Source organism: Protopterus annectens, chromosome 5.part1, assembly GCF_019279795.1.
Source record: "Protopterus annectens isolate FY-2018-M chromosome 5.part1, PAN1.0, whole genome shotgun sequence".
NCBI lineage: Eukaryota > Metazoa > Chordata > Ceratodontiformes > Protopteridae > Protopterus > Protopterus annectens.
The window spans coordinates 289,925,942-289,953,566 of NC_056736.1; the positions used below are offsets into that span (position 1 = coordinate 289,925,942).

The 27,625-nt window shown below is 38.5% G+C and overlaps 1 protein-coding gene across 1 annotated transcript in view; it reads left to right on the forward strand.

Annotated features, from left to right (window-relative positions):
- The window catches only part of LOC122803382 (interferon-induced GTP-binding protein Mx3-like), a 1,250,224-nt gene that overhangs the window by 634,166 nt on the left and 588,433 nt on the right, over positions 1-27,625 (forward strand). Inside the window, exon 11 of the mRNA XM_044072962.1 lies at positions 19,821-19,899. Within this exon, the coding sequence (XP_043928897.1) occupies positions 19,821-19,899 (79 nt within the window). The remainder of the gene's footprint in view (positions 1-19,820; positions 19,900-27,625) is intronic.

The window sequence follows — 27,625 nt, forward strand, 5'->3', positions numbered from 1 at the left end:
CACGTTTTAAATCCACATAAACGTATTTTATTAAAAACGTTTTCGCCTCTGTAAACACAAAAGCTTCATCAGACAAGGAAAAAAGCGCCAAATAAACTCATTTTAAAAACTTTCAAGCCAAGTGCCATGATGTCATTTCCTTGGCAACAGAACAAAACAATTAGTGATTTACTTAAGGAACCAGTATCTATTTACTAAAAATATATGTATACACAGACAAACAAGTGGAATAAGTATAATAAAACATCCCTAATGACTGTATATGTAAATATAATAATAATAAGTATAAATATACCTAAAATAATATATATTAAAAAGCAGATCCTAACAGTGTTAAGCACATTCCTGAAATATAAAAAATATACGTATAAACAAATATAATTTTATATAAAGGTATACCTAAATACAAAAGTAAACTATCCTTATTAAACCTAAAAGGTAATTAATTTCATGTAAATGCAGCTCTTGAAACAGTGTACACTAATTACCTCAGGTAACTTTTATATTTTAAGACTACAGAAATATTACATGCTTCATTCAACCCAGGGAAAGAGAAGGCATCTAGTAATAGTTGCCATTCCAATTCTCTTGTTACAAGTAGGAGGGGTTGAGGACCCCCCCCAATGATACTTTCAATTTCATAAACATTTCCTTCCCAAGAGTTCCAGTTATGTTTGGGATCCCTAAAATCCATAAAAACCTGCTTGATCCACCTATGCGTGCTTTAGTTGACGGGAGATGTTCAATTACCCACCCTTGTGCAAGAGTCGTGGACCATGTTATTTCTAAATACCTTGGTTCATTACCCCAAATTTGTAAAGACTCTTGATCCTTTTTGAAGTCTATAAACAACATCCCATTCGATCCGTCCTTTAATTTTTTAACCATCGATGTGGTGGATTTGTATACTTCCATACCACACCAGGAGGCGGTAGAATGGGTGGAGTTAATGTTGTTACACTTAAAGGCCCCGAAAGATGAGATTGCTGCTGTCACACTTCTTTTGGGCATTATTTTGTCTTCAAACTTCTTCATTTTCAATAACTGCCATTACTTACAGAAAAGAGGGATTGCCATGGGCTCCTTGTGGGGAGCATGGCAAATCTGGTGTTGCTTACTGGGAGAACACTTTTCTCTTAAACAACCCTAAGTTTAAAAATTCTATTAAGTTTTACACACGTTTTTTAGATGACGTGTTTGTTCTTATCCAGGGGGGTGAAGATGTCGCTAGTGACTTGATCAAATATATGAATGAATCATCTACATTTTTAAAATTAACCTATCATTTTTCCGTTTGTGAAATTGATTACCTTGATGTTAAATTGGTCAAAGATCCTTGTAATAATCGACTCCTATCTAGCATTTTTAGGAAGCCTACTTATTGTAACGCTTTCTTGCATTTTTCCAGTAACCACCCATGGAAACAGAGGAGGTCGATTGTTAAAGGACAGTTGGTCAGAGCTGCTCGTATGTGTAATACCACCGTGTCTTTTGAACATGAGTGTTTCACCCTTAAGGACATGTTTCTCAACAGGGGATATCCGATTGAGTTAATAGATAACTTAATCGAAGAAGTCTCCTTGAAAAGAGATAATGGGTTCTATCAACCCCTTCTTCAGAGTAGTAAACGGACTGCTACTTGTAGGTTGGAGCCTCTAGCTGGTCCTTCTACTTTTATGGAACCTGTATTAGATAGACAGGACCTAGGTGGCCTTGTATCTTTCCAACATCCGCCCTGTCGCGATTTCAAGATTAGCTTGATTATCACACACAATAGATACGTCAATGATATTTGTTCCATTATTAAGAAGAATTGGCATTTTATTTTAAATAATGCCTTTCTATCTGACATTTTGGGTTTACACCCCTCTTTTGTGTTTAAGAGGGGAAGTAATTTAAAAGAGCTCTTGCAAACAAGGGAATCTTTTCATCCCCCATCGAGACAAATTGGGACATTCACTTGTGGGGCTTGCAACTGGTGTAGACTCTTGAGGGTTGGGAGTTCATTCACCATTAAGGGTGAGAAATATACTATTAAACATAAGATTAATTGTAATACCAAATCAGTGGTTTACCTTGCCCTTTGTGATTGCTGCCCTGCTTTCTATGTTGGTAAGACAGACCGTAGATTACGGGACCGTATTTACCAACATAATTATGCTATGAAGAACAAAAAAGGTGATAATGCCCTTTCGAAACATATCTTAAATCATGTTGGACACAGTTTTCATTTTATGGGCATTGATCTTGTTAGTGTGGGCATTAGGGGGGGTCCTGAACCCCTCCTACTTGAAACAAGAGAATTGGAATGGCAACTATTACTAGATGCCTTCTCTTTCCCTGGGTTGAATGAAGCATGTAATATTTCTGTAGTCTTAAAATATAAAAGTTACCTGAGGTAATTAGTGTACACTGTTTCAAGAGCTGCATTTACATGAAATTAATTACCTTTTAGGTTTAATAAGGATAATTTCCTTTTGTATTTAGGTATACCTTTATATAAAATTATATTTGTTTATACATATATTTTTTATATTTCAGGAATGCGCTTAACACTGTTAGGATCTGCTTTTTAATATATATTATTTTAGGTATATTTATATTTATACTTATTATTATTATATTTACATATACAGTCATTAGGGATGTTTTATTATACTTATTCCACTTGTTTGTCTGTGTATACTTATATTTTTAGTAAATAGATACTGGTTCCTTAAGTAAATCACTAATTGTTTTGTTCTGTTGCCAAGGAAATGACATCATGGCACTTGGCTTGAAAGTTTTTAAAATGAGTTTATTTGGCGCTTTTTTCCTTGTCTGATGAAGCTTTTGTGTTTACAGAGGCGAAAACGTTTTTAATAAAATCCGTTTATGTGGATTTAAAACGTGGATTCATTTTTTGCATTTTTCGCATTTGTGAGGTTTCCTGGACTCGTCACGCTTTTTTGGTTATCCGGTTTTGTTTTTTGTGTTTTATTACCAATATTACAACACGTAATAATAACAATTTTAATCCATCTACCTTTACTAACTCCCTAAAAACAATAAACTGGAATTGTCTAAAAACACTACCCTTAGATGATGCTGTTGGCCACTTCAACACCACATTCCTAAAACTAATAGATGTCCATGCTCCTCTAAGAACTAAAAGAATAAAAACTAAAACTGCTCCATGGCTCACCAAAAATACACTAGCTACTATGCGGAAAAGAGACAAAGTCTGGGCTAAATACCAGAAAAATAAGACCCCCCTCATCCATAATGAATATAAAACTCTTAGAAACAGGGTAAAAAAGCTTATCTCTGATCAACAAAATTGCTTCTTCACACTTCAAAACAACAACAAAACAAATCCTCTAAAATTCTGCAAAGGCATCTCCACTCTACTTCATCCCAGTAAAACAGTCACCCCAACCCCTGACCCTAATGCCACTGATATAGACTTAGCTACTCAATTCAATTATTTTTTCATTGAATCTATTTCCAAATTAACCTCTTCTTTCTCCAACAACACACACTCCAACTCACCTCCATCTTACCCCAACTACACTCAACCCAACACTATAACCAATGCCACACTCATATCTACTAACTCTTTACCATCCACCTCCTCTCCTACTCTCATTCCCTCCACATCCTTCCCACCCCCTCTAATATACACCTGCTCTCCTACTTTCTCTCCCTCCTCATCCTTTTCAACCCAGAACACCCCCTCTCCACACTCCCCTCCATTCTCACTAAAACCTATACCCACATCTACCATACAAAAACTCCTTCAGAAACTAAAACCATGCACCAATGCTCCTGATGACATTCCTTCTTACGTTCTTAGCTTAGCTGCTGAAGCAATTGCCCACCCCATTAGCATACTAATCAACCGCTCAATTCAAGAAGATATAGTTCCCCAAATCTGGAAAAAGGCCTTCATCATACCTTTACATAAAGGTGGCAATAACAACAATGTTTTCAACTTCCGCCCCATTGCTATCCTATCTCCCATCTCTAAACTCTTGGAAAGGTGCATCCAACTTCAACTCCTACCATATCTCATAGATAACAACCTACTTTCTCCTACGCAACATGGATTCAGACCAAATCACAGCACTATGACAGCACTCCTCTCCTTTCTAGAAACTGTAAATAACGCCCGGGACTCTGGCCAAATTGTCTCTACCCTTCTACTTGACCTCTCTAAAGCCTTTGATACTATATCACATAGTCTACTTCTAACCAAACTCTCCAAACTGAACCTATCTTCCTCTACTTTGAACTGGTTCTCTAGCTACCTGTCTAATAGACATCAAGCAGTCAAATGGAAAAAGGCAACCTCCTCATTTCTTAACACCCCGACTGGTGTCCTCCAAGGCTCCATATTAGGTCCCCTCCTTTTCAATATATTTATAAATGATTTCCACAAAGCTATCCCTCTCTCCAATATCATCCAATATGCAGATGATTCGACCATTATCTGCACTGCCTCAACTATCCCTGCTCTCATAAAGCTAACTCAGGATGCTTTTTCTACCATTGAACTATGGATGAAAACAAATCACCTAGCACTCAACCCCGCTAAAACCAAATTAATGATATTCACCCCTTCTAAACTCAACTCTCTCAATACAAACACATTCTCTATTACTAGTGAGAATAACACTCCACTTGAACTAGTGACAGAGACCAAATTACTTGGAGTCCAAATTGATAACCAACTAAAATTCAACTCCCATCTACAACTAAATATTAAAAACCCCCATCAAAAACTAGGGATGCTCTATCGGCAAAAGCACTACCTTACAACTGCCACTAAAATCACTCTCTCTACTTCCTTTCTTACTCCCTCCCTCCCTTCTATACGGAGCTGCATTACTAACTAATCTACAAATCTCCCTGAAAAAACAACTTTCCTCCTGCTGCAATAAAATCACCAAGTTTGCTACCAACCAAAAGTCTTACACCCACCATTGCTCCTCTCTCCAACAACTAAAATGGCTAGAACTACCCCATCAGCTCACCTATACACAACTATCCCTTGCACATAAACTTATTTTCAACCCCTCCCTCTGTCCCTCCCTCTCTTCTGTGTTTAAAATGCACATACCTGATAGAATGTTAAGGTCCAACAACCAAAATCTATTGGAAGTGTACAAACCAAACCGTCCCCCTGGCAAATATCTTCTCTCACATGGGTTAGCTCGCCTCTGGAACTCTCTACCTTCATCTGTCCGTACTACCTCTAACCATTTTATGTTCAAAAAATCTCTTCATTCACATCTACTTTCCCAGTGGGAATGCTCTTGCTCCCACCCTACTTAACTACACTGAACATCCCCATTTCCTCCTACTCCTGCTTACACTCTTGATTTCTCTTTCTCATTATCCATAACTCCCACTTTCCTGTTTATTACTATAGAATATGTAAGAGTACTCTACACTCTACTTCTCATATGTTGAACTCTCTATATGAAATAACTTTAGTAGAATTTTGAATTTATGTATAATCCCTTTTAATCTGCCATCAGTTTTTAACACTGTTAAATTAATTGTAATAGTTGTGCATTGCATTTGTATTTGTCTAATGAGATTTTAATAATGTTTTAAGTATGTCTAATACCTACTGTAATCTATATTGTCTGGAGCTTTTCTCCCCAGGACTCCATTGAAAATGGGTTCATTTTGGCCCAATGGACTTTGTGTCAGGCCAGTGTGTGTGATTACCCTCGTAGAGTGCAGACATGTCATAATTATTCTACAAGTGTGTTTGTGCAGACTCTTCTCTCATCTCTCTAAATCACATATGTTATGTCAGACACATGGGATTACTGGTGGTATTATTCTGATATTGTCAGTGATTGTGCGTGCTTCTTTTAATGTTGTCCATGAGCCTTTACCTGTGTCCCACTTGTTTAAGACCTCTGAAGAGATTACACTCATATTGAGGCTAATCAGTTTGTGCAGATTCACAAAATGCATCCTTCCCCAATTGTATGTAAAATCTCTGATAGATGTCCTGTGCCTTATTCATGTAAGGATGCTTATCTCATACAGGCATGCTCTCTCTTGTTATGTCATCTTGTGTGACAATCACATAATACATATTTTCACTGTGCAGTCTCTACTGTACCATACTGATATGTGATTGATGTTGCTGCTACAACTGTCTTCCATTGACATGCCCTCATTTGCTGTACATTAGGTGGCTTCACCTGTCCTCGTTTCCTGTGTTCATTACTACAATTCATGTGTGTGTCCCTATTCGATACACACACTTCCATGAGTGTTTATTTTACATGGCAGTCCATGTACCCTTACAGATCATTTATACAACTTCAGTCCAGAATGCCAGGAATGGGATTTCACAGTAATCCACACTGTAGATACACTGTCCTGTACTTTGTTTGGACCATATACTTAATCATACCTCTCAACTGTCCAGATTTTCACAGAATGCCCAGATTTTGCCTTTATATGTTTTGGTGTGTTCCTGTATTTTTAAACACCTTTCTTGAATTATTACTTTTGACACAGGCAAATTTGCATTTATATAAAAGTAAGCAAACTGTATTAACAACTTAAAGTTAACAAACATATTTTATATACCATATAACCTAAGCAATATTACATAAATTATTCAATTTGTACCTTTTTTTTTAAAGAAGAAACATCTTTATTAAACCATCACTTACAACATACGCAATCATACAATTATATAAATGAAAACAGACACAATCCTAGTTGTAAGCATTTTACATCACAAACCATACTGACACCCCCCCTCCAATTGCAAACATTATACATCACTTATAATCTATCCAATTGTTTTCAGTCAAACATTACATAGCTCATTTAAGCCCTGCATCTTTTAAACTTCATTCCTCCCCTGTATGTATTGTTCCCACAGTTCCCATTTTTCCTATGTAGTTTGCTACTACCTTTTTCTAAAGATCTCAGTTCCAGTTGTTTGATGTCTATTACTATATTCACTACTTCCAATATAGTTTGTTTAGATTTTGATTTCTGTTTTCCAGTAATTGCTATTGAGCCCTGATGATCACTGTGGCATTTTGCGCAAAAACTCGGACCTTCAGTGCTCTGATTTAAACAGAATTGCTATCCATGTTCGCTTACACGGTTTCCTGGTCAGCAACAAAACCTTGCTTATTTACATTTTAATGCTTGCGCTGCATGAATATGAGTGCTTCTGCTCACTGTGCATCACCGTGCACACATGTAAACTCCGTGTAGGCTTCGTGCGTAGCCTACATGGAGTTTATTGAATCCCAGGGATTGAATATTACAAACTGTTTAAGACTTTTATAAGAGCCATATAATCTCAAGTTAGCTGAGTTATATGTCATACCTAACTGGGTTTGTGAATGATGGCATAAAAATCTATAGACCTTACCACATATTCTTAAAAGCATTTGCTCAGATATTCTTAGATCTTCTGTAGCATTTTTCATATTAGCACATAATACTGAATTCATATTAGGTTATCAAGTAAGCAGCCCTGAGTGTAAGGTTTTGTATCTAGGCATAGCTGATTCGACAAAACTCCATGATCTTGTTGAGCAAAACTTTCAATATCTAGGCCATTGGTACTTGGGAGATCCTTTCCAGACCTCATAGATTTAGAACTTACTTTACATTATTTTAACCAAATATGAACCAAGACCTGGATTCAGTATTCATTTTTTTTATTAAGGACCGACAAAATGTCATAAAATTATCTTTGCCAAAACTGTGCTTTTTTATGGCAAATAAATCCATTTTTTCCAAATGTCAGGTTTAAGAATATCCAAAACATATGGACTTGATTTTCATGGAGGGATAATTCACACCTTCAAGGGACCACAGTAATACAAGGCAAGCAAAAATTTGCCCTTAAATGAGCTGCTACCCTTCAATACTGAAATTTCTGTACTGAAAGAAAGGAGATAAAGACTTATCTCAGATTAAAATCACATAGCTAACATACATTTTGTTAGCTCAAGTCAGGTTCAGAGCACCTGGCTGTGTGAGATAGAGAGATAAAGCCCTGACTGTGTTCCAGGTGACCCAAAATTGCTTAGCAGGTTGAGTGATGGAAGAGCCCGGAAAAAAAGGTGGGAGTCAGTGATTTATGGTGGTTTGCCTATGTTGGAGAACAGGAATTTGGTAGAGATGGTTGGCCAATTTGCTCCCATGACTGTGGAGGTCTGTACGATATCAGTGGCTGTAGGGACTGAGGGATGTAGACTTTTCTGATCCCAACTCTATTGCAGTAGTTCTCAAATGGTATGTGTATGGCAGCATGCACATGTCAGGGGAAAAGCATAAGATTTCCCTGCATTGAGCTTGGTGTTCACAATAGCCTTGTTAGCCAGGACTAGGACAGTATCAAACACCCTTCAGAGCTGTCTATGTAATGACCATGCCATGGATTACTGTCACCCTGAGGACAATGAATGGACTGTGGTGGTTGCTTGATAGTTGGTAAGCATGGGGCTCAAAACAACCTAGAAGAGAAGTCTTGCTTCAGTACATGGGAAACTTGACACTTTCAAAAATTGTTAAATAATTTCAGACTTTTACAAATCTTTGAATTTGTAGCTGATATGGATCTGGATGTGTGGCATAGAGGAATAAAGTCATAGCTCTGACCCAGATAACCCGAGTATAGATAATGGCTTTGGCATTTGAAGAGCCAGGTAATGGATAATGGACATGAGTGGCTTAATCAGGCCTTTCCCATCCTCGTGAGAGGGAGTGGTAGTTTTAGTCAGTTAATCACCACAATGCATGCACAGCACCAGATTAACCAGACCTGGGGATGTGGGCCTGATATTCCCATGTTGGAGTAACAGTAGCCCTCGCAGCATCTGCATGTCAACTTGGACATGTGTGAGGAAGTTGTACTGTAAAATGGCCTGTGGTACCATGGATGCATATGCCATCTACCATGGTGGGATCTGTTGGCTCATTAGAAGCACTGTCATTGCCAGAGTGACAACAAAGTCACAAATAACCTCTATGATTCTTTAGACGATGGTTCCTCCATTCAGCTTTTGCTTGGAAAACTCTTTTATGAGGGAATTAACAGGTTCAAGGCTAACAGGGAGTTGCTTGACAGCCAGCAAGCATGGAAGAGGAAAAAACGTATGGTGAAAACAGTTCTGGCCAATATTTCAGCTGAGCATAACTTTTAGATAACAGGATGTTTACTGTCTTTTACAGACTTAATATATTCCCAGATGCACTGAAATATTTCAGAACAAATATTGAACCTGTTTGACATAGTTTTAATAATGAATACATTTTCTGTCCAGTGTTATTTGAAACTTGTGAAAATAACTACATATTTGAAAAAAAATATTATACTGATGTGTATCTGAGCATAATTGTAACCTGCCTTGTCATTATCACATCCTATTACAGAAACAACCATTGGATAAAATAATGATGCCCCATGAATGGAGAAAGATATTTCTTTGTTGTGTATCATATGTATGTAATTTTGAGTCTTCAGTAATCAAGGAAGTTTGGTTAACATTTTTGTGTAGATCCTGGTAGTCAATATAAACACATCCAAACAACTCATTAGTCCAATATGTTAGCATAATTATGGGAACATAGGAACTTGAATTATTGACTGATTGGATTGTTCAGCCATTAAACCTTGAAAGACTTAAATTCAAAAATCATAAATACTGCAGCATCAGATTCTATTATTAGGCCCAATGAGATTCCTAAAACTCAGCAAAAGATATTTGACTGTGCATGCATGACTACTAAGAGGTAGGTCCTTTGGTCATGAATTCAAACACTCACCATTTCCTATTCAAGGACTGGTGGACATAATTGATTTCTGCAGTTGACATTAAAGAAGTTGCATCCTCCTTCAGTAACCATTTGTGACACGTAAGTGGGTTGTGTATGGGTTATTTGCTTTTCTTATGTTTTTTTTTTTACTTTGCACCCCTAACTCAACTGTCTTATTGTTTCAGCCAATAATTTCAAATTTTTGGTCTCTGTCTACCGACTTTGTTATTCCAAGATATATTACATGTTTCTCGTATACTGTACTTTATATGTTTACTGTTCAAGAGGATTTAGATATTCAATTAAATAATTTATTTATGCTACTAATGTTGAAGTTTTCACATAGCTAGGGTGTAGTTGTAGTTGTGATTCATTTTATGGCACTGTCTCTTTTTTTTTATTTGCAATCCATTTGTAACACACAGTACATAAGGTTAGCAGTTCACATCTTTGTAAACATTACTTTGTATATAGCTTTCTTTCGTACTTGTTCATTGTGATATTACAGTTAAGAATATTGTAAGTAAGACTGTTTTATGTATTTTTTCTATGCTTTCATTCTGTATTGTATCATAATTGAATACAATGCCCCATTTGGGATGTACCTTACCCGACACCTGCAACAACTAGAAAGACCCCAGAAGTACCTCACCAAGAGGATTAAGGGACTCAAGCAGATGCCCTATGCAATTAGACTAAAGAAACTCCAGCTTTACTCAGTTGCTTACCGCCTGCTCAGAGGCGATCTGTGCCTGACATATAAAGCCATGCCCAACCCAGAATTAATGGACATGCTCCACCTCAGAAAATCCAAATCCCTTAGAGCTACACGCTCCAGTGACTTAAACCTCAGCACAGAAATAAATAGGACATGCTGGAGAGACAGATTCATATCCCAGAGGCTCCCCTCACTCTGGAACAAAATCCCAATCCATGTTAGTCAGAGCCCCTCAATGACCCTCTTCAAGAAGAATCTTGACGATTGGATGGGAGACAGTAGATTTACCCCTGGGATCTCCTCTGTGTCACTGCTAGACAGGGGCACTTTAAACTAACCTTAAATGGGCTATCTTCTGTGACCTACTATACTGGGGTACAGTCATCTAATCTAAAAGGGTGGCGAAAGCCAAACACTCTGGCTAGGCTTGTAAATGCCCTAGTGCAGATAGCCTAGTATCTACCTATGAACCTATTATGCCATTTGTTTTACATATGTTCAGGTTTGTAATGCATGTATTTAGTATAATTACTTTGTATGTCATTTGCTTTATGACCTGGATCTTACCTGCAATGGGTCTTTTGACCTAGTTAACAAATGTATAAGTAAGTAAACTTTTCTTTTTTTCCATTAACTATGCTTCAGATCTGTTTGCAATTTAAAACAGTCAAGTTTTTTTGTTATGCAGTCTCCTTTTCTGTGTATTATAGTAACATAACTGAACAATAACAAGGGTAGGTTTGTATTATCCATACGCTTTTTAAGCTAAGCAAGCAACATTAGGTGGATGTCAGCTGTAGAGGTAGGATTCCCTACACAGCTACAGAAACAGGGCAGAGTTCCATTCTGGTTTTACTGCAACCCCTTCATTGACTCATAACCTTTGCAGTGTAAAAAGAAGAGATTTCATTATTTTTTCACTGCTGTAATAGCCTAAGCTATATGGATTATATACAGCCAACCTGCTTCCAAGGCTTAAGGGTACCTTCCATGTGCACAGACCATTGTAGGCTCCAGTAGAGCAAGCAGAAAAACAGCGATCTGGCACAAATCCCTTCAGATCTTTCCTGCAACCCAAGAGTACTCCTGTGGGCTTTTGAGGATCGATGGTAGGCTGGCATATTTCCATAGCTGAGAAAATAAGTTCCCTTTGGGGAAACCTTTCACTTTTAATTTGTATGCATAAAACAGTATGTTTTGATAAAACTGTTTAATTAGAATCATATTTACTGGCCAAAAATGCATGCATACAAGGAATATTACTGTGGTTTCAGTGACTCTCCAAGTATGAATTACATAAATGACATACATGCAACTATTAAGAATAAGACAAATGACATACATGCAACTATTAGGAACAAGACAAAAGTAAATATACATACAAGGTGCAAAGTGCAACTCAGTGCAAGAAATACTGAAATAAACTTTGAAAGAAACAAATATTAACAATATGTAAAGAATACTGCAAAATCCTCGGAGGCTTGGGAAACAGATTACCCCAGCCTAGTAAGCTGAGTTAATATTTATGAACTTGATGACCTGTGGAAAAAAGCTGTTCTTATATCTGCTTGTTTTGGTGCATATTAATCTATAATGCCTGGCTGATGGTAATTTTAGTTAGTGAGAGATTTCTGTAAGTTGGAGCAGTGTATTTACAAGCTTAGTTTGCTTCTTGTATATAAAAATTGTATATATTGTTTTTAAAGGCTGAAGTAAGTGTGTTTTGTGCTTGCCACTGTATAATTTTTGAGTAAACCGCACTTTTTTTATACTTGCTTATCACAGACTATTGTTGACATCACTTGCAGTATCTATCTCAGGCTTCTTTCTCGACTTACCCATGAAACAAATTACTGGTTCCTTGGTTTTTTTCAATCTCCGGGCACAAGTGCAAAAAAATCATTAAGCAATGTTTGCCAGTTCAGGCCGCTGCTTTGCCTCAGCTGCAAATGGATGAATTTGTAGTGGCCCATATATAGTTAATTTGAGCACTCATCGTTTTCCCTGGTTTCCTGTATTGTAGTCCCTTCAGCCATTGTGGGCAAAGGGTTAAATATGTCCTGTGTGGCTGTTGGAGGGCCGTCACTGGGCATGGTAGAACCAGTCTTGTTAGTCTTGGAGGAAGGACTGGGGAATGCTTCTATGCCTGGCCAGACTAAGAAGCCTTTTTCTCAGAGTGATATCCCTGACATGAGTCACTGGTTCTGTGGACATTTCTGTTAAAAAGAAGCAGAAAGTTAAACTTATATCTTCCCATGTTAGAGAGAGAAGATTTTTATTGGTTTAGTTCAGGCTCTTAACCTTTTATATTCTAGTATTTCTTGTAAAAGGAAAATAACTTCTGTATTTGATGATTCCTAGTGTGATGAACAGGGAATGGAATTGGAGATGCATTTTATTTCTCCTCCAACTACAGATTCTGACTCTGATTCTGAGGAGAATTTGAGTTTCCCTATGAAGGCTTAATCTTTTCTGAAACCATCAGCAGAATGAATCAATATTTTCAGTAGGGACAAAAACAACCTCCCTGACAAGAGTGGCGTGTTGAAAATTTAACATTTTACATCTTCAGTAAAATTTTGAGAATTTATCCAGGAAATATTCTCTTCATTGCAGTTTCTTTGGAAAAAATATGATTTGTTACAGCTGGAATTTCCTTGGCTTACTACTGCTGTTCCTCTTGTGATTTCTGGCTTGGAGCATTACAACTGGCAATCTGCTTGACAGCCAGCCTGTAACACCCTTAGAAGGCAGGTAGACTTTATAAGGTTTTTTCAAGCTTACAAATACCTTTTTTCCTCTTCCCAGATCCGACCCTGCAACAATGTCATTGTCAAATCATTATGTAGTTAACCACTTTGCTAATGCTAATCCTACCCCCTTCTAACCAACTCCTAACAAGGACGGGAAAAACATTTGATAGATTTGGGAAAAGAGCTTACTCTTCTGCCACTCTTACTTTTTAGGATTCTTAATTGTCAAGCTTACAGGTTAAAAGTTTTTGTTTGCTTCTTTTGCAAATATGATGAACATAATGACAAGTTTTCCCTCATCTGAGGGTACATCTTCTGTTCTTTATCTTATTGCTTCTCTTTCTCAAACGTTCTTTGAAGTGTGCTTATGACTCAGCGGATGCCTCTTCTAAAGCAGTAGCTACTGGGTCTGTTAAGAGAGTTGCCTTGTTATATTCTCAAAATTTACCTGAATATGTGAAACCTGAAATTTTGAATCCCACCCCCACCCCTTGCCAGGAAGATTGTTTTTGGACCATCTGTTGCTGAGATCTTAATAAAATGTGTTGAGAGTGGGAAGTAGATTCAAGGGGTGACTCAGATTTGTTAGCCTTAATTCTCCAAGTTGTTAAAGGATCCTTTTGCAAAAAAACAAATTTAGCTGTCTGCACCGTTTTAGGCAAGCAGATGCTCAAAAAAAGAAGTGGGGAGACTCCCAGAAACAGGGATAGCCCAGTATGTTGAAATGGTTATCTCCAGATGTTAACCCCTGCCCCTTCCCACCCTGTCATATCCTTAGTTCTTCTGTGCAATCTGGTTCTCCATTGTCCTCTTTGGCAGCAGATAATCTCAGACAAATGGTTTCTGAGACTCATTTATCAGGGTTATGGGTGGCAAAGGGAGTCCCTACCTACTTTGCAAGGGATTCCACCTCATCCTCATTTTCCCCTGTCATTCAGCATCTGCTGAGTCTAGGGTGATAGAACCTGTTCCTCCCTCTGTTGTAGGGAAAGAGTTTTCTTCAAGAATGTTTCTGGTAACAGCTTTCTGGAGGCCAGCCCTAGATCTTTCTTTTCTCAGCCAGTCTGTGAAAGTTGCCAAGTTCAAAATGCTATCAATTCACAACCTGTTACCTTTTAGTCCCCCTTTCAGTTTTTTGCTAACTCAAGATGTAAAAAATGCTCATCACATTCCTATTAGCATAGATTTCAAATGTTAAGATTTTCTGTGTCTGGATTACACTTTCAGTTCTCTGCATTACCTTCCATGTTCCAATGCTAGCCAATTACAGACTGCAAGGTGTACACATTTGTCCTTATTTACATGACTTATTTGTCTTTACAGAGTCTTTTTCAAAGTGTCAAGAATCTCTCAGTTAGGTAAGAGATCTCTTTCACAGATTTGGTTTCCAGGAGAACATTAAAAAATCTTGTCTTACCCCATCCCACAAGATTGCATTGTTGGGGTGACTCCTGGATATACATCATGTCAAAGACTTCTTCCACAGGAAACAGTAGACCTAGTTTTCAGTTTTCCACTCAGGCTTCAGCAAGGGCATTTCTCAGGACTTAAGGATTCATAGCTTCTGTGATACTCATGATTGCTCTAGCCAGGCACCACATGAGAAAGATTCAATGCCACCTAAAATCTGTATGGTCCCAACATCAAAACGACCTGATGTTTCAAATTCCAGTTTTGACATTTGTAAAAAGAGAACTGCTTTGGTGGAGGAACACCATTTTTATCTGAATCCAGGTTTTTCATTCTCCTTTCCAGCTCCAGTACTGTCTATAACAAGAGATGCCTCAGACGGTGCTTGGAGACTGTGTCTGCAGAGGATAATGTGCAGAGTCTTTGTAACAAAAAAGTCAAAAATGCAAACAGAAAAGAAATGTTGGCAGTTATAAATACAGTCAACCCTCTGTCATCTGTGGTCCCCAGGGCACAAAAACCAAAAAAACAAAAACAAAACAAAAACAAAAAAACAAAACCAGGCACTCTGCTGGTGCACACAGACAATACCATGATGATGTGGTACATAAATAGGGAGGCCCAGGATTCCACCGTGTGTGCAGGTTAGCACAGGAAGTCTGGTACCTAGCTTCTCAGATGAACCTCTCTCTTTCAGCGATGTACATTCTCTCTGAACAGAATGTTTTGGCAGACTCTCTAAGCAGAGACTTTGAGGACCATCACCAATGGTCATTGAACAGAGATGTTGAAAATGTATAACTCTCAATGAGAAACCTTTCAGATAGACCTTTTTGCCTCCCCTGAGCACCACCTGCTTCCTGTGTTCTGCACAAGGTATCTGACACATTGAAGATGCAGGACAGATGCTTCCTCGTTCACATGGATGGAGAAGTTGCTTTATGCGTATCCACCTTTACCGCTGCTCCCAAGGCTCCTCCTCAAGGTCCAGAAGGAATATCCAACACTCCTTCTTCTGGCACCTTTTTGGCCAAGACAGCACTGGTTCTCACTCCAGCTTTACCTATTAAAGAGAAAGTTCTGAAGAATCCCTCCAAATCAGATCTAATCACCCAACAGAAAGGACAGCTCCTTCATATGTAGGGCAATCAAAGCGTGTCAAGTTCAGTCTTGAGTACGTCTCATTAAGCTGTAGAAATGCAGGTTAATTTCTAATTATTAAAATAAGTGAAGTGGAACAGCAGAACACACAAATTAAGCTATTCTTATTTATTAACTATCCCTTCATTTTCAAGCGATTTGAACTGATCTTGTACAAATCCATATATTTTTCCGGTCTGCACTAGCTGTACTGTACTCTACTACACTGTACAGACACTTGTATACTTTAAATTTCATTATTTTTATTCTGAATGTTGTGTAGCTTCACCCCATTTTACAAGTATTTCCTCCATGATGTTAGTCGGGCTGTTATCCAGCCTGTTTTGTGCAGGACAGTTTCAGTACACAAAGTAACCCAGTTTATAGACATTTTCTCTTAATCTGTGTCATTCCCCTGTACAAATTAAGATCCCCTGCTTGCAGAATTTCTAATTTAAACAAAAAAAAAAAAAAAAAAAAAACTGTGGCATTGATTTTTAGCCTCTCAGCTAAATAAACAGAGATGGAGTGTTGTCAGAACAAAATGTGATTTGCAGTAGACCTGTTGTACCGTTGATCAGATCTCAGGGAATGCTTGCAGTTGGCTTCCCGCTGCACAATGTTGATGGCGCTTCAGTAACTTTACCAGTACAATATCTACATATAGCAGTGCTGTCTCAGGACTTTCAAGGTAACAAGCTGCCTGTTTTTATATCGGAAGATAGTTAAGCTATGCAGAGACATCCCACCACAAAGTGTTTAGAAATCAAGTTTGGCCCCCTGTTTCTTGAAGTACAGTTTATTGAATAAGCTTTTCAAATTCATAACTGGCCATGCCTCTCCACAGTGGCTGAGCAATCAGATGGACAACAATACCCAGCTGTGCTGGTGGGCATTATTACTGTCACAGACCTGGACCAGCAAATTGGAATGCTGATGGGTTACCAGGATCCTGTAGCCCACCATATAGGGTCAAACATCTATGGTTTTGCTGTGGGAGGGTGTAGATCTAACTTGTTAATTTAACAAAATATGTATATACCTTTTAAATTTGACTTGTGAAGTGGAATTTTTCAGTGTGTCAGAGATCTGTTTGTACTGACAATTACTGTAATTTTTTGTATTTGTGTGTGCGTATATATATATATATATATATATATATATATATATATATATATATATGTGTGTGTGTGTGTGTGTGTATATATATATATATATATATATATATATAAGCTGTATATGGTTATTTTGTGTTGACTAAGCAGAATGTCAAAAGGCTTGCGAGACTGATGATTCTCTGGTAGGGGAATATACTTTTTATGAATTAACGATTTAATTTCTTCCTTTATTATAATTCTGTGTCATAACTGTTAATTTTCTGAAATGTAAGTCCCGAGATATCTAGTATTAATTTTAATTAAGCCAAAGTTAAACTTTAATAAACTTCATCTATGGTCCGATTTATACTGTTTTATTTTCATTAATTTTAATTTCTGAAGCTTTTTTGAGTAGTTTAATACAACTATAAATTTCTTTAAAGGATTTGTTTGTCTTTAACAGTTAGCAAAATGTCATGCAAATTTTAAAGGGGAGGGTGGATGACCCCATTTAGTTTTTTTTTAAGTTTAAGTCCATGTAAATCTTTTAACTTCTTTGGAAATGTAATCTAAATGTATATTCAGAGCAGTACCATTATAACTCCTCATTCCCTAATTAGATTGCAACATTGCTCTTCCTAAATCACAAGTTCTGCTATTCTGCACATTACCTAGACTTTAGAATTGTTTTGCAATTGTTTTGTGGAGATAGAAGCAGTTGTGGAGTCCTGCATGGACTTTATAGCGTAGTTTCAGCAGAGTTCCTGATTATGACTTCTATAAGGTTTTCACTGTGAGAATAATATAAGAATAATTCTAATCCTCCTGATTACTTTCTGCAGAGAAATAAAGCCTTTACCAGCACTCTTGTGACTGGGGATTAATTAGCAGTCTTGAGGCTGGAAAAAGTGGCAAGGTGAAGATGTGAGTGAATAATCGATCCATCCCATGGAGGGACACAGACCAAACCACTGCATTGTTGACACCATGGGTAGGCTGGTGACTATGTGCAAAGACATTTATATCCATTCAGCTGTGAGATCAGCTCCATAACAAGCTGTCAACCTTTTTGTAATCATTACACATAATGTCAGCCTTGAAATAATGATGTTGTTTTAATGCAAACTCCATTTGTAGATGTCCTACCTGCATCCTTTGCTACTCATATTACAACTGTGAAGTTACTACATCTGTGATAAAGGAGAAGTCCACAGCATAGTACATCATCAGTCTTGTGGGACACAACGTGGTAGTGTCGCACACTAGTGCAGTGATGGTGAACCTTTTAGGTTTGGCATGCCAAAAGCTCCTGGCACAAAATAATTCAGTGCACTTCACATGAGCAACGAATGCAAAAGCAGTGTTTTTGGTAACTCGCGTGTTGGTGATTGCTAGCGTGTCACTCAAAACATGGCGTGTGTCACCTTTGACATGTGTGTCATAGGCTTGCCATCACTGCACTAGTTCTAGCTCGTAACAGTGTTAATCACTTGTGTCTCACCAACAATACTGGCACATATGTAATATGAGATCATTTATAATAGATGAATTTCAGCCTAAGTGCAGGAGCAATCATAAGTTGTGAAGTGTGGCTTTGTGTGATACTATAATGGAGCCATGGTCAAACAGTAAAAAAAATGTAGCTTGGATGACATTTACCTATGACCCATTCATGACTGGGCTACTTTTGTCACAGCTGGGCTGATATTTGGCAACCAAAACGGAGATAAAAAGTACATAGGAATGTTCTAGGCTTTATAGACGCATATTCTTTTGATTGTATATTCTGACAAGATGCAGAAGAAGAGGAAGAAGAATTAATAAAACAGTACCTCATGTTTCCGCCTCAACAGGTTGAACAGTAGCCATAACAGGAGTGACAGTCATATTTGCCTTACAGGGACTTCAATGCATAATCTTTTTGGGAGAAAATATTCAGCTCCCTATTGTAAGTTTGTGGCTTATAATTAATTACAAATCTCAGAATTAAGGAAAAATAAAAAAAAATGACTACATGAGAATAGCAAATACTGCAATTACTATACCCTTTTAATTTTTTTTTTTTGTAAGGGGGAGGTTCCCTTGTACCACCCTGCTACTTATGAACTGTAACTCCAAGACTAGTTATATCAGCGAAAGGGGAATACTCTGAGCCACAGAGATTTCAAACTTGAAACACTGCAATCTTAGACTTGTTATATGTTAGTCCCCATTTTCGCACAATCAAGTCTTGCTGTTTTGGAATTGCACCTAGTCCTGGAATTTAAAAGTGATAACTGAATCTATTACCTAATGAATAAACTACCTTTGCTGGCTAATTTAATTTCTGAGATGGATGAGAATTGTCTTATCTGTCCAGCTGGCTTGGCTAATATTTTTTTCCTTCAAATGAAATGTGTGTATTTCTATTTTCTAAAACAAAACACTTGACACTGTGTTTGAAACTTTTTATTTGTACAACTTTCTCTAGGAATATCTCAGTTGCTTAAAATTGCTTGTAGGTGTACATACTGTGTGTGTGTGTGTGTGTGTGTGTGTGTGTGTGTGTGTGTGTGTGTGTGTGTGTGTGTGTATATGTATGCATGTATATGTGCGCATGCTGTGGTACACTGATGTATTATGTGGAAATGGTTTCTCTGATCAGACTCTTGCATCCCTGAGTATAACAGAATTGTATAACAGAATTAACTGAAAAATGATTGAGTGAGTGAACAAAATGGGATATACTGTATTGCAGAGTACAAGCACGTAGATGCTTGCATATTGATAGTTTCTGTTCTGTTCCCATCAGGGGATTTTCAAGAGAGGCCACCCTGTGTTAAGAAGTCTGTTTTTTGATGCACATGTAAAGTTTAATTACCTCTAATTGCCTCCTTATTTTTGATTTTTTCTCTTCCACAGCCAGTTTTTGGAAGATAGGAAAGCTACTACAGGATGCCTGGCAGAAAGGCTTACAACAGAACTTGTTGAACATATTAATGTAAGTTTTAATTTTTTACTATATCTTATTCTTTGGCAGCATTGCATGACACCTTTAAGTATAAGTCTGATGAAGTACTGACTGTAAGCATTAAATTAGTTTTTGTCTTTGCATGTAAAAAATGAGATACAAAGACCATATATGCAGCAGATTATGTGTGCAGAAGCCTATTAATTGTTCAGAGGTAAAAGCCCCCTCCCTCAACAATACAGAGTTTAATTTTATTTCTTGCTGTTTGCTCCTTTGAGCTTCCCCTAGAAGAAATCGTTGTGACTGTTGGGGGATGTCCATCTTTAAACCCTTATTTGTCGCATTTCCTTTTTAAACATAACCAAACCTGGACAGTTTCAACTATTAGGTAGCCCCCCCCCCCCGTTAGCCTAAAACATTTGAATTATGTAAAAGATTTACAGCATAACAAACAGCTGTAATGTTGGGACTCTGTGACCTGTGTCAATGATTAATGATCATTGAGGTGAGAAAAAGCTTTATAGGTTTCTTATATTGATCTCTGTGTGCCTAATCATTATCCATTATGGTACTTAATCCTAATATGGTCCCACAAATAAGTTGTCCTTGAATATTAAGTTTGCCTTCAGTTTGTTTCCCTATTCCTTCTTGTTCTGTTTTGTAATTCTTATTTTATTTTCTGTTTGTCCTCTACTGGCTATTGACCATCAGTCCTCTCGTGGCCAGTTAAGCCCATTCATTTTCCCATCACTTGGGCAAGAGACAGCTTTGAGAGGTCATCATTTTAGGCAGTCCTCAGGGTTTGTATTTGTATTAATCCATAACTCCCCACCCTTTGCAAACTGGTGTAAGTGCTTGCTCCTTCTGTGGGAGACATGCACATTTTAACACATGCCATCCCTAGGAAGCTACTCCTCCTCTGAAGGGTACTGCTAAAAGATTTTGTCAGAAGGCCAGCAAAAATCTTTAGTCTATCCTTTGCCGTCCCATCCTCCAGTGGGATCTGGCAGTACAGCAGATTGTGCCACCATCTTTTTTCTGACTACTTGTAGTTTTATATGTAAAAAGAAGCTAATGTCCAGGAACTGACTAATTTTACAAACACAAGCCAGCCAATGTGAATGCTTTCATCAGTCTGATTAAAAAAAAAAAAAGTAAATTCTCTTGTTCTAAAAAGCTATGCAGCTAAGACTCAAGATAATTCTGAAGTTATCAGTATCTTAACTTTTTCAATTTCAAAGTGCTTTTGAAATTTAAATGCTCATTCAAACCTGGTGGGAAAGAGACATTCATTACTTGTTAAGTATATTCTTTGAAAGCAGCCATATGGCACAGAATGATAAAACTGTTACTGCAATCCACACAACCTATGTTCAGTTTGCAGCATGGGTGCTGGAGGGGATGGGAATGAGTGGCCAGCATCGGATCACCACTCCAAGGGGAGGATGGTAGTCTTGGCTCCTTGCAATATAGCAACATTAAGAGCTTGGCAAGCTGTGTGCTGCAAGTGAGTTCACTGCTTGATTGGAGGTTGCACATTCATGGAAGCATGTATGCAACTGCTGACGCAACTCTAATCTGGAGCTTGCAAAGTCTGCACTGGTGAGGTAGTGGTAGTTAGATTACACTCCACAGCACCAATATAATTCTACACCAGTATCCTTGAGTTTCTTACCAGCCTGGTAATGGGGTTGTTTTGAATCTTGGGGATGCTAAGGTGGGTCCAGTAGACATGGTAAATGAGGTGAAGAGCTGATGACAGCTGATGGTTTGCTGTAGTAAAGGAGGAAGAACAACAAATACCTTCTTTGAAATCCAAAAAGGTTTCTCATTTCTCCTCCCTGTTATCAGTTTATGCCAAACCTATAACACACTTTAAAAAAATTTGGGCAAACTAAACTGTTAAAACATTATTCACTTTATTTTTTATGCATAGCATAATGATGCTGATATATTTCTGATTGTGCATCCCACATAAAAGGTTTCACATGTTGAACCACTAGCTACATATATAACAGAAGCTGAGGGGCAGTTAAAGTATTGAGGAGCTACATAACTCTTCCTCATATTATTACTGTTATTTGTGCTTTCCAGTTTTCCAACATATTGCCTATATTGCAGTCCTTCTTATTAAGAAACAAAGGACTAATGGGGTCAAGCAGCACAAAAGATCAAGTTGCTACCTTTTTGTTAGGGTTATCTAAAATTATTTGATGGATTTTTTTTTTATTAGGCTAGTAGGCAACCCATTTCACCTAAAAAAATAGCTACAAGAAAACGATGAGAGTCCCAAATGCAAAGTGGACTGTATTTCCAATTTATCATGCATTTAATGGCATTTTTAATCAGTGTCCATGTGAACAGGCCGCTGTCTCTTCTGGAAGGCTACTATGATATATGTAACACCAAATGAAGAGACAGCACTTGTATAATTTACACAATATGGATTCTGATTCCATTTCCTTATGTGCATCTAATCAGGGTGGGAAAAATTTTTGTGCCTGTTGCAGCTGTACATGTTGATAAAGATTCAAGGCTACTAGATAAATAGACATTTAGTGCCATATTTGTTGTGGCTTTTAATCATTTAGCCCATGTGAAATCTTATAAAAGACCAGTTTAGAGCAGATTCAAGAAAATAAATAAGTTTTTTTCCCCAGAAGCAATGTTAATAGCAGAGTAGGAAAGTTGGTGACAACAGTAGATAAGAGTCCACATAGTGTAATATACTTATTAGGCTGTTGATGTTTCTTTAAGGGCTGCCTTACAGGGTGTGTCCTGATAAGAGATGCATTAGAATTGAAAGTTATAATGAAGATGTCAGAGGTAGTGTGCTAGCTCCATTGGTTAAGAGGGCTGACGTCCTGACTATGACGTAGATGATCCAGGTTCAGTTAGCTGCGTTGGCCTCTGTTGGAGTTAATGTTGGGAGAATGGACATGCTCATCTCGGGAGGGAGGGTGGCAGATTCGGGCCTTCCAGTGATATAATCCTTTGGAGGTGGTGTAGCATTACTGGAGAAGACCTTGGGTGGGTGTTTGGCCACCATGTTGGTTCAATGGTAGCTGTCTTTGTGAAGTGTGTGGTAGCATGCATAGCCATCAGTTGAACATTGTGATCTCCATGGTAATAAGAGTTGCTAGTCTCCCTAGTCAGGGTGTCATTAGGGTAATCTAATATGCCCTCATTGCTGGGATTCCAGTAATGGCACAAACTGTCCACCTGAGGCCTCCCCTGATGTCTCTTGCCCACATACTTCTAGGGACATCTAGTGCAGGGGAATGAAGGGCAGTGCCTAGCTGGGGGAGGCCTAATGGTTGTCAGGCATGGGGGGAAAATGTTCCAAGAAAAAAATGACTTAATACTTCCTAGACACAAGTTTTTATTTGGTTAGTCAACAAATGACATCATTGTTGATCTAGAAAAGAAAGCTAAAACTAAATATTGTTCTGCTCTCATGGTCTTTGATGACCTTGCATGTCTCTTTTGCTCACTCTCTTCCATGGAGTTAAAGTTGTATTTTTGATGATTAAAAAAGGAACTCTACATGAGGGATGGTGATCTGCATTTGGGAAGGATATAGCATTGCAAGGATGGCTGAAGAAATTGAGACATTAGATGAGGCAGTAAATGCAGGAGAATAATATGTATTAGTAGAATGGAGTGGAAGCCTGGCCACCACAGCAGCATTATGCTGGCAAGAAAAAATGATTCGATTGAATGTCAAGGAAATTAAGAGAAATTTGGAAGAAGAGAAGTGTAGTTTTTGACTTGTGTTTGGATTTTTGGAGGGATATACAAAAAGGACTGGAATTGGTTGAAGGGGATGGTGCAGAGTTTTCCTGTGCCCATCAGCTTAGCATGGTGCTTCCTCAGCAGCATATAGTTGCAGTGTGAAATTAAGATGTAAAATACGGATGCACAAATGGAGTATGTCAAGCAAAGGCGGGTTGTAAGAGGGAGGGCAGTAAGTCTCAAAGGAAAGTCACTGAGCAAACACTGGCCAAAAATCTATGACATAAACACTACAAAATGTTAGTACACATGAAATATTTCTACATAGGTCTGGATTTGAGCTCTCACTCCAATGAGCCTTCAGAACACGGTAAGGGTGGCCTTATCCATCTTTGCCACATAAACACATTTGCAGCAGGGAACTGAAATCATTCTGCATAAAGCAACTGCACCATCATCTACAGTACCATGAAACCACATAACAGTTATTTGTGCATGTATTAATTTTGGATGTAATGCACTGAGTGATCACACACCCATTTGTGAGTAGTGATTGCAAATATGCAGCTCTGTTTTACCTCACTGTGTTTGTTGCTCATGCTTGTCTTATCTGACCAGTAATCTCAGACATGCAGTCTGTAAACCATTCTGTATAGTTGTTCCAAAAATGTGTGAGAATATTAAATATTAATATAAAATACAGTTGCCAATAAATGAAGGGGAGGTTGGATGTTAATGAACAGAACCTGCAAATTGTGTGCTGCTTACATTTCCAACCTTGACACTTTGCAAGTCTAACCTGACGCACTCTCTGGATGTGGGGCAGTCTGCATTGCAGTTGTGTTTTCCTTCTCTCTCCCAGTAATCATTCACATGTACAATCCAGTAAAAACAAACACTGCGGGAGTGCCAGCACTATGTTTTAATTTGCTACACTGAGCCAAGTACTTGGGATTCAGCACTTCTAATGAGTTCACATCTGATTTGCTTCTTCACCATGCTGACAGCCCTGAATCACCACAAAAAGCATACATGTAGCTAGGGAACCTGAAGGTGAGGATAATTGTTTATGTGGCGAACACATAAAAGAGGCTGGTACTTTGGGATATATCTGCACAGAAGATTACTTAACTTGAGAAGGTAAGCTTTTTCAACTATATATTACATATGCTGAAATGTCATTAAGAAAAATCTTTGTAATATGTATATATATGTATTTTGATTAGCAAATGCTACACTTTTATCTGTATGCATCAGCTAGAAATGTACTGATGGCATGGGCATGTTTCTCAGGGCATTTCACTGGTATACATGATTGACAATATCTTAAAATGGAATGTTCTGTGTTAAATCTGTAGACATGGTTCATATACATTTCATTTGGTAGCAGTTCTAGCATTTCAGTGATGGTTTGTTAGCAAAATATGTTATTTGCTTGCTCATTTGTGGGTGAGGGAGCAAAGCTGCATTTCTGTTATGGCACAAACAAGGATAGGATATGTTGCTGTTATTATTCTCCTTTTTTTGCATCCAGACTGTTCTTATTTCAGATCTCTTGACTGTTTTATGTTTCCCCAGTGGGTAATACTGAAATGCTACCTTTTCTGTTTTATCTCGGAGCAGTTATTTTGTAGTTGTGTGATAATTTTTTGTATTATCCTTCTGTTGTATTTTAAGACACCTAGGACTATGGCACCCAGGTGTCTCAGTCCCTGAAAACCACAGTTCAGTAACCTTGAGAATCGGGTCACTGTGGAAGCTTTTAGGCAACATGGTCTTTCTGCTTGAGAGTGTACATGGAGATATGTCAGGCAAAATGCAAATTTGGCAGCCGATAGTTGCAGATGTGAATGCAGTAGACAGCCACAGCAGGACATATGATCAGGTGAGCCATGGGACCACTGGCATGATCTCACCTTTACAGTGCAGAGAAGCTGCAGTGGCCCATGATTGGATGAATACTTGGGGGTCCTGCTGCAGAGCCACCATTGACAGCAGATGAAGAGTTCCTGTCCACTGACAGGGATCCAGACAGCTCCCAGAAAAGTGTAGAACAGCATGTCCTTGACATTGGTGCTACTGTTTCAGGGACAGCATGCATGTCACAGGAGGAGCTTCCAGGTAGGATTTTGTATCTCATGTGTTAAATACTGTTGTGTAATGAAATATTTACATCAATACGTTAGTTCTGTTTAACTAGAAATTGGTTGGGGGATTGAAGATTTCTACAGTTATTGTCACATTCTGATTGATTATGCATGGAGCTTAGGTTGGGCTTGTCATCCAAGTTCTTGTTGAAAGTATAGTTAATGGACATATAAAGGACAAAAAGTTTTACCCATGTGTTACTGTTATTTGAGATGATGTTGTCCTTACCTTTTGCTTAACTTCTTCCAGGACCATCCAACATAGGGAGCATACCATCATCTGCGCATGGTAAGCCAAACATTTTTATGTCCGTACTGATGAGCAGTTCAAAGAAATATTTCAGTGTGTGATGCTGATGTCAGGACTGTTGTGTGTATTGATGTACTGTCTGTAATAGTGGCACCACTGTTATTTTGTTAGCATATATTGGCCTATAGTAGTGTAGGTATTAATTTTTTCCTGTGTTTGTTACTTATCATCGTAGGTGATCCTGACAGTGGAAGTGTGAGACTTCTGCCACCTGATGTCAGCATATCAACAACTCTGATGATGGTGGCCAAACAGAGGCACAGTTGATGGCTGCAGAGGTTGAATCTGATTCTGAGGTTGACGGACAGCCATCCCCTGTAATTCCATCGTACACAGCCAGTAGGTCTACACCTACCCATTCCAGTGAGCACTCAGATACTGGACCGATGGAGAGTGAGACAGCCAATCAGGGAAGTGTGGTTACTGCAGCTTCAGTGCTTGTTGACTCTGGCTGTAGTCAAAATGTAGACAAGGTGCCACGCAGGAGGGTTGTAAGGGATGCTCCGAGAAGGCCTGCTGTCCTTCCTCAACCTGATCCAGGTGTCTCTTCCTGTGTCCCTCACTTTATGTTTAGGCCTATCATGGGGTCACAGGCATGTTCCCATATGTCCTTCAGAGAAATGCTTAGAGTTGGGGATGTGGTACTGGCTGACATGCTTGACTGCCTGCACCATGATGCTGATTCAGTGGATCAAGTGAATGAGACATTGGAACAGGTGGTGTCTGTGATGGAACATCTTCTGGGAGGGGGACAACATCCTCGTGGGCATAGGTAATCCATATCGTCTGCTGTTAGCCAAGTGGCCATGCCCAATCATGCTCCCATAATGGCAGTACTTCCACTGCTCTGTCAGTGTTTGAGCTGTTCACACCCAGACATGGCAGGGCATGTGTTCCTGGTCTTGGGTGTCCTCATGAAGAGAGCTCATCCAGCAGACATCAGTCACGTTCAGCAGTGTAACTGAACGTTGGTGTGGATGTGCCAGTGCAACCCCTGGCAGAGACTGTTCTCGTGGTTGGGTATGACTATGATGAACTGCCACCTCTATCATTCATGCCTCACATCTGACATACTAATACGTAGAGCTAGCACAGAGCTTGGCTGTGTTCATGCAGACACTCACACACCACTTTCACCTGGAAGACCCCCCCCCCTCCACACACACACGCGCACACCAGTTACCTGGTTCATCGTGAAGCTTAAAATTCATTTTGTCTGACTAGCTGTTTATTACTTTATCTGAATGTCTGCCTGCTTCTTTTTCTTGCTCACACACACCAATCTTTTGTGTTTGCATAGGCTTCCTGCTCCCCTACACAATACCCCATGCAAGTGATAACTGTGCCATATCCCTGTTTTCTATCTTTTGGATTCAGGGATACGTGAGCTTTGTGTCTGATGCTTAGGGTGCATAGCTGACTTAATGCTTAGTATGTTTGCATTTGTGATGTTGAATTGGTAATTGTACCTTTGACTTATATTGGTCTTAGAAAGTTAGACAGTTAATAGCATTAAACTTTTTTGCATCAATATTGTTGATGATCTTGTGAGGTTGTGAAGTCT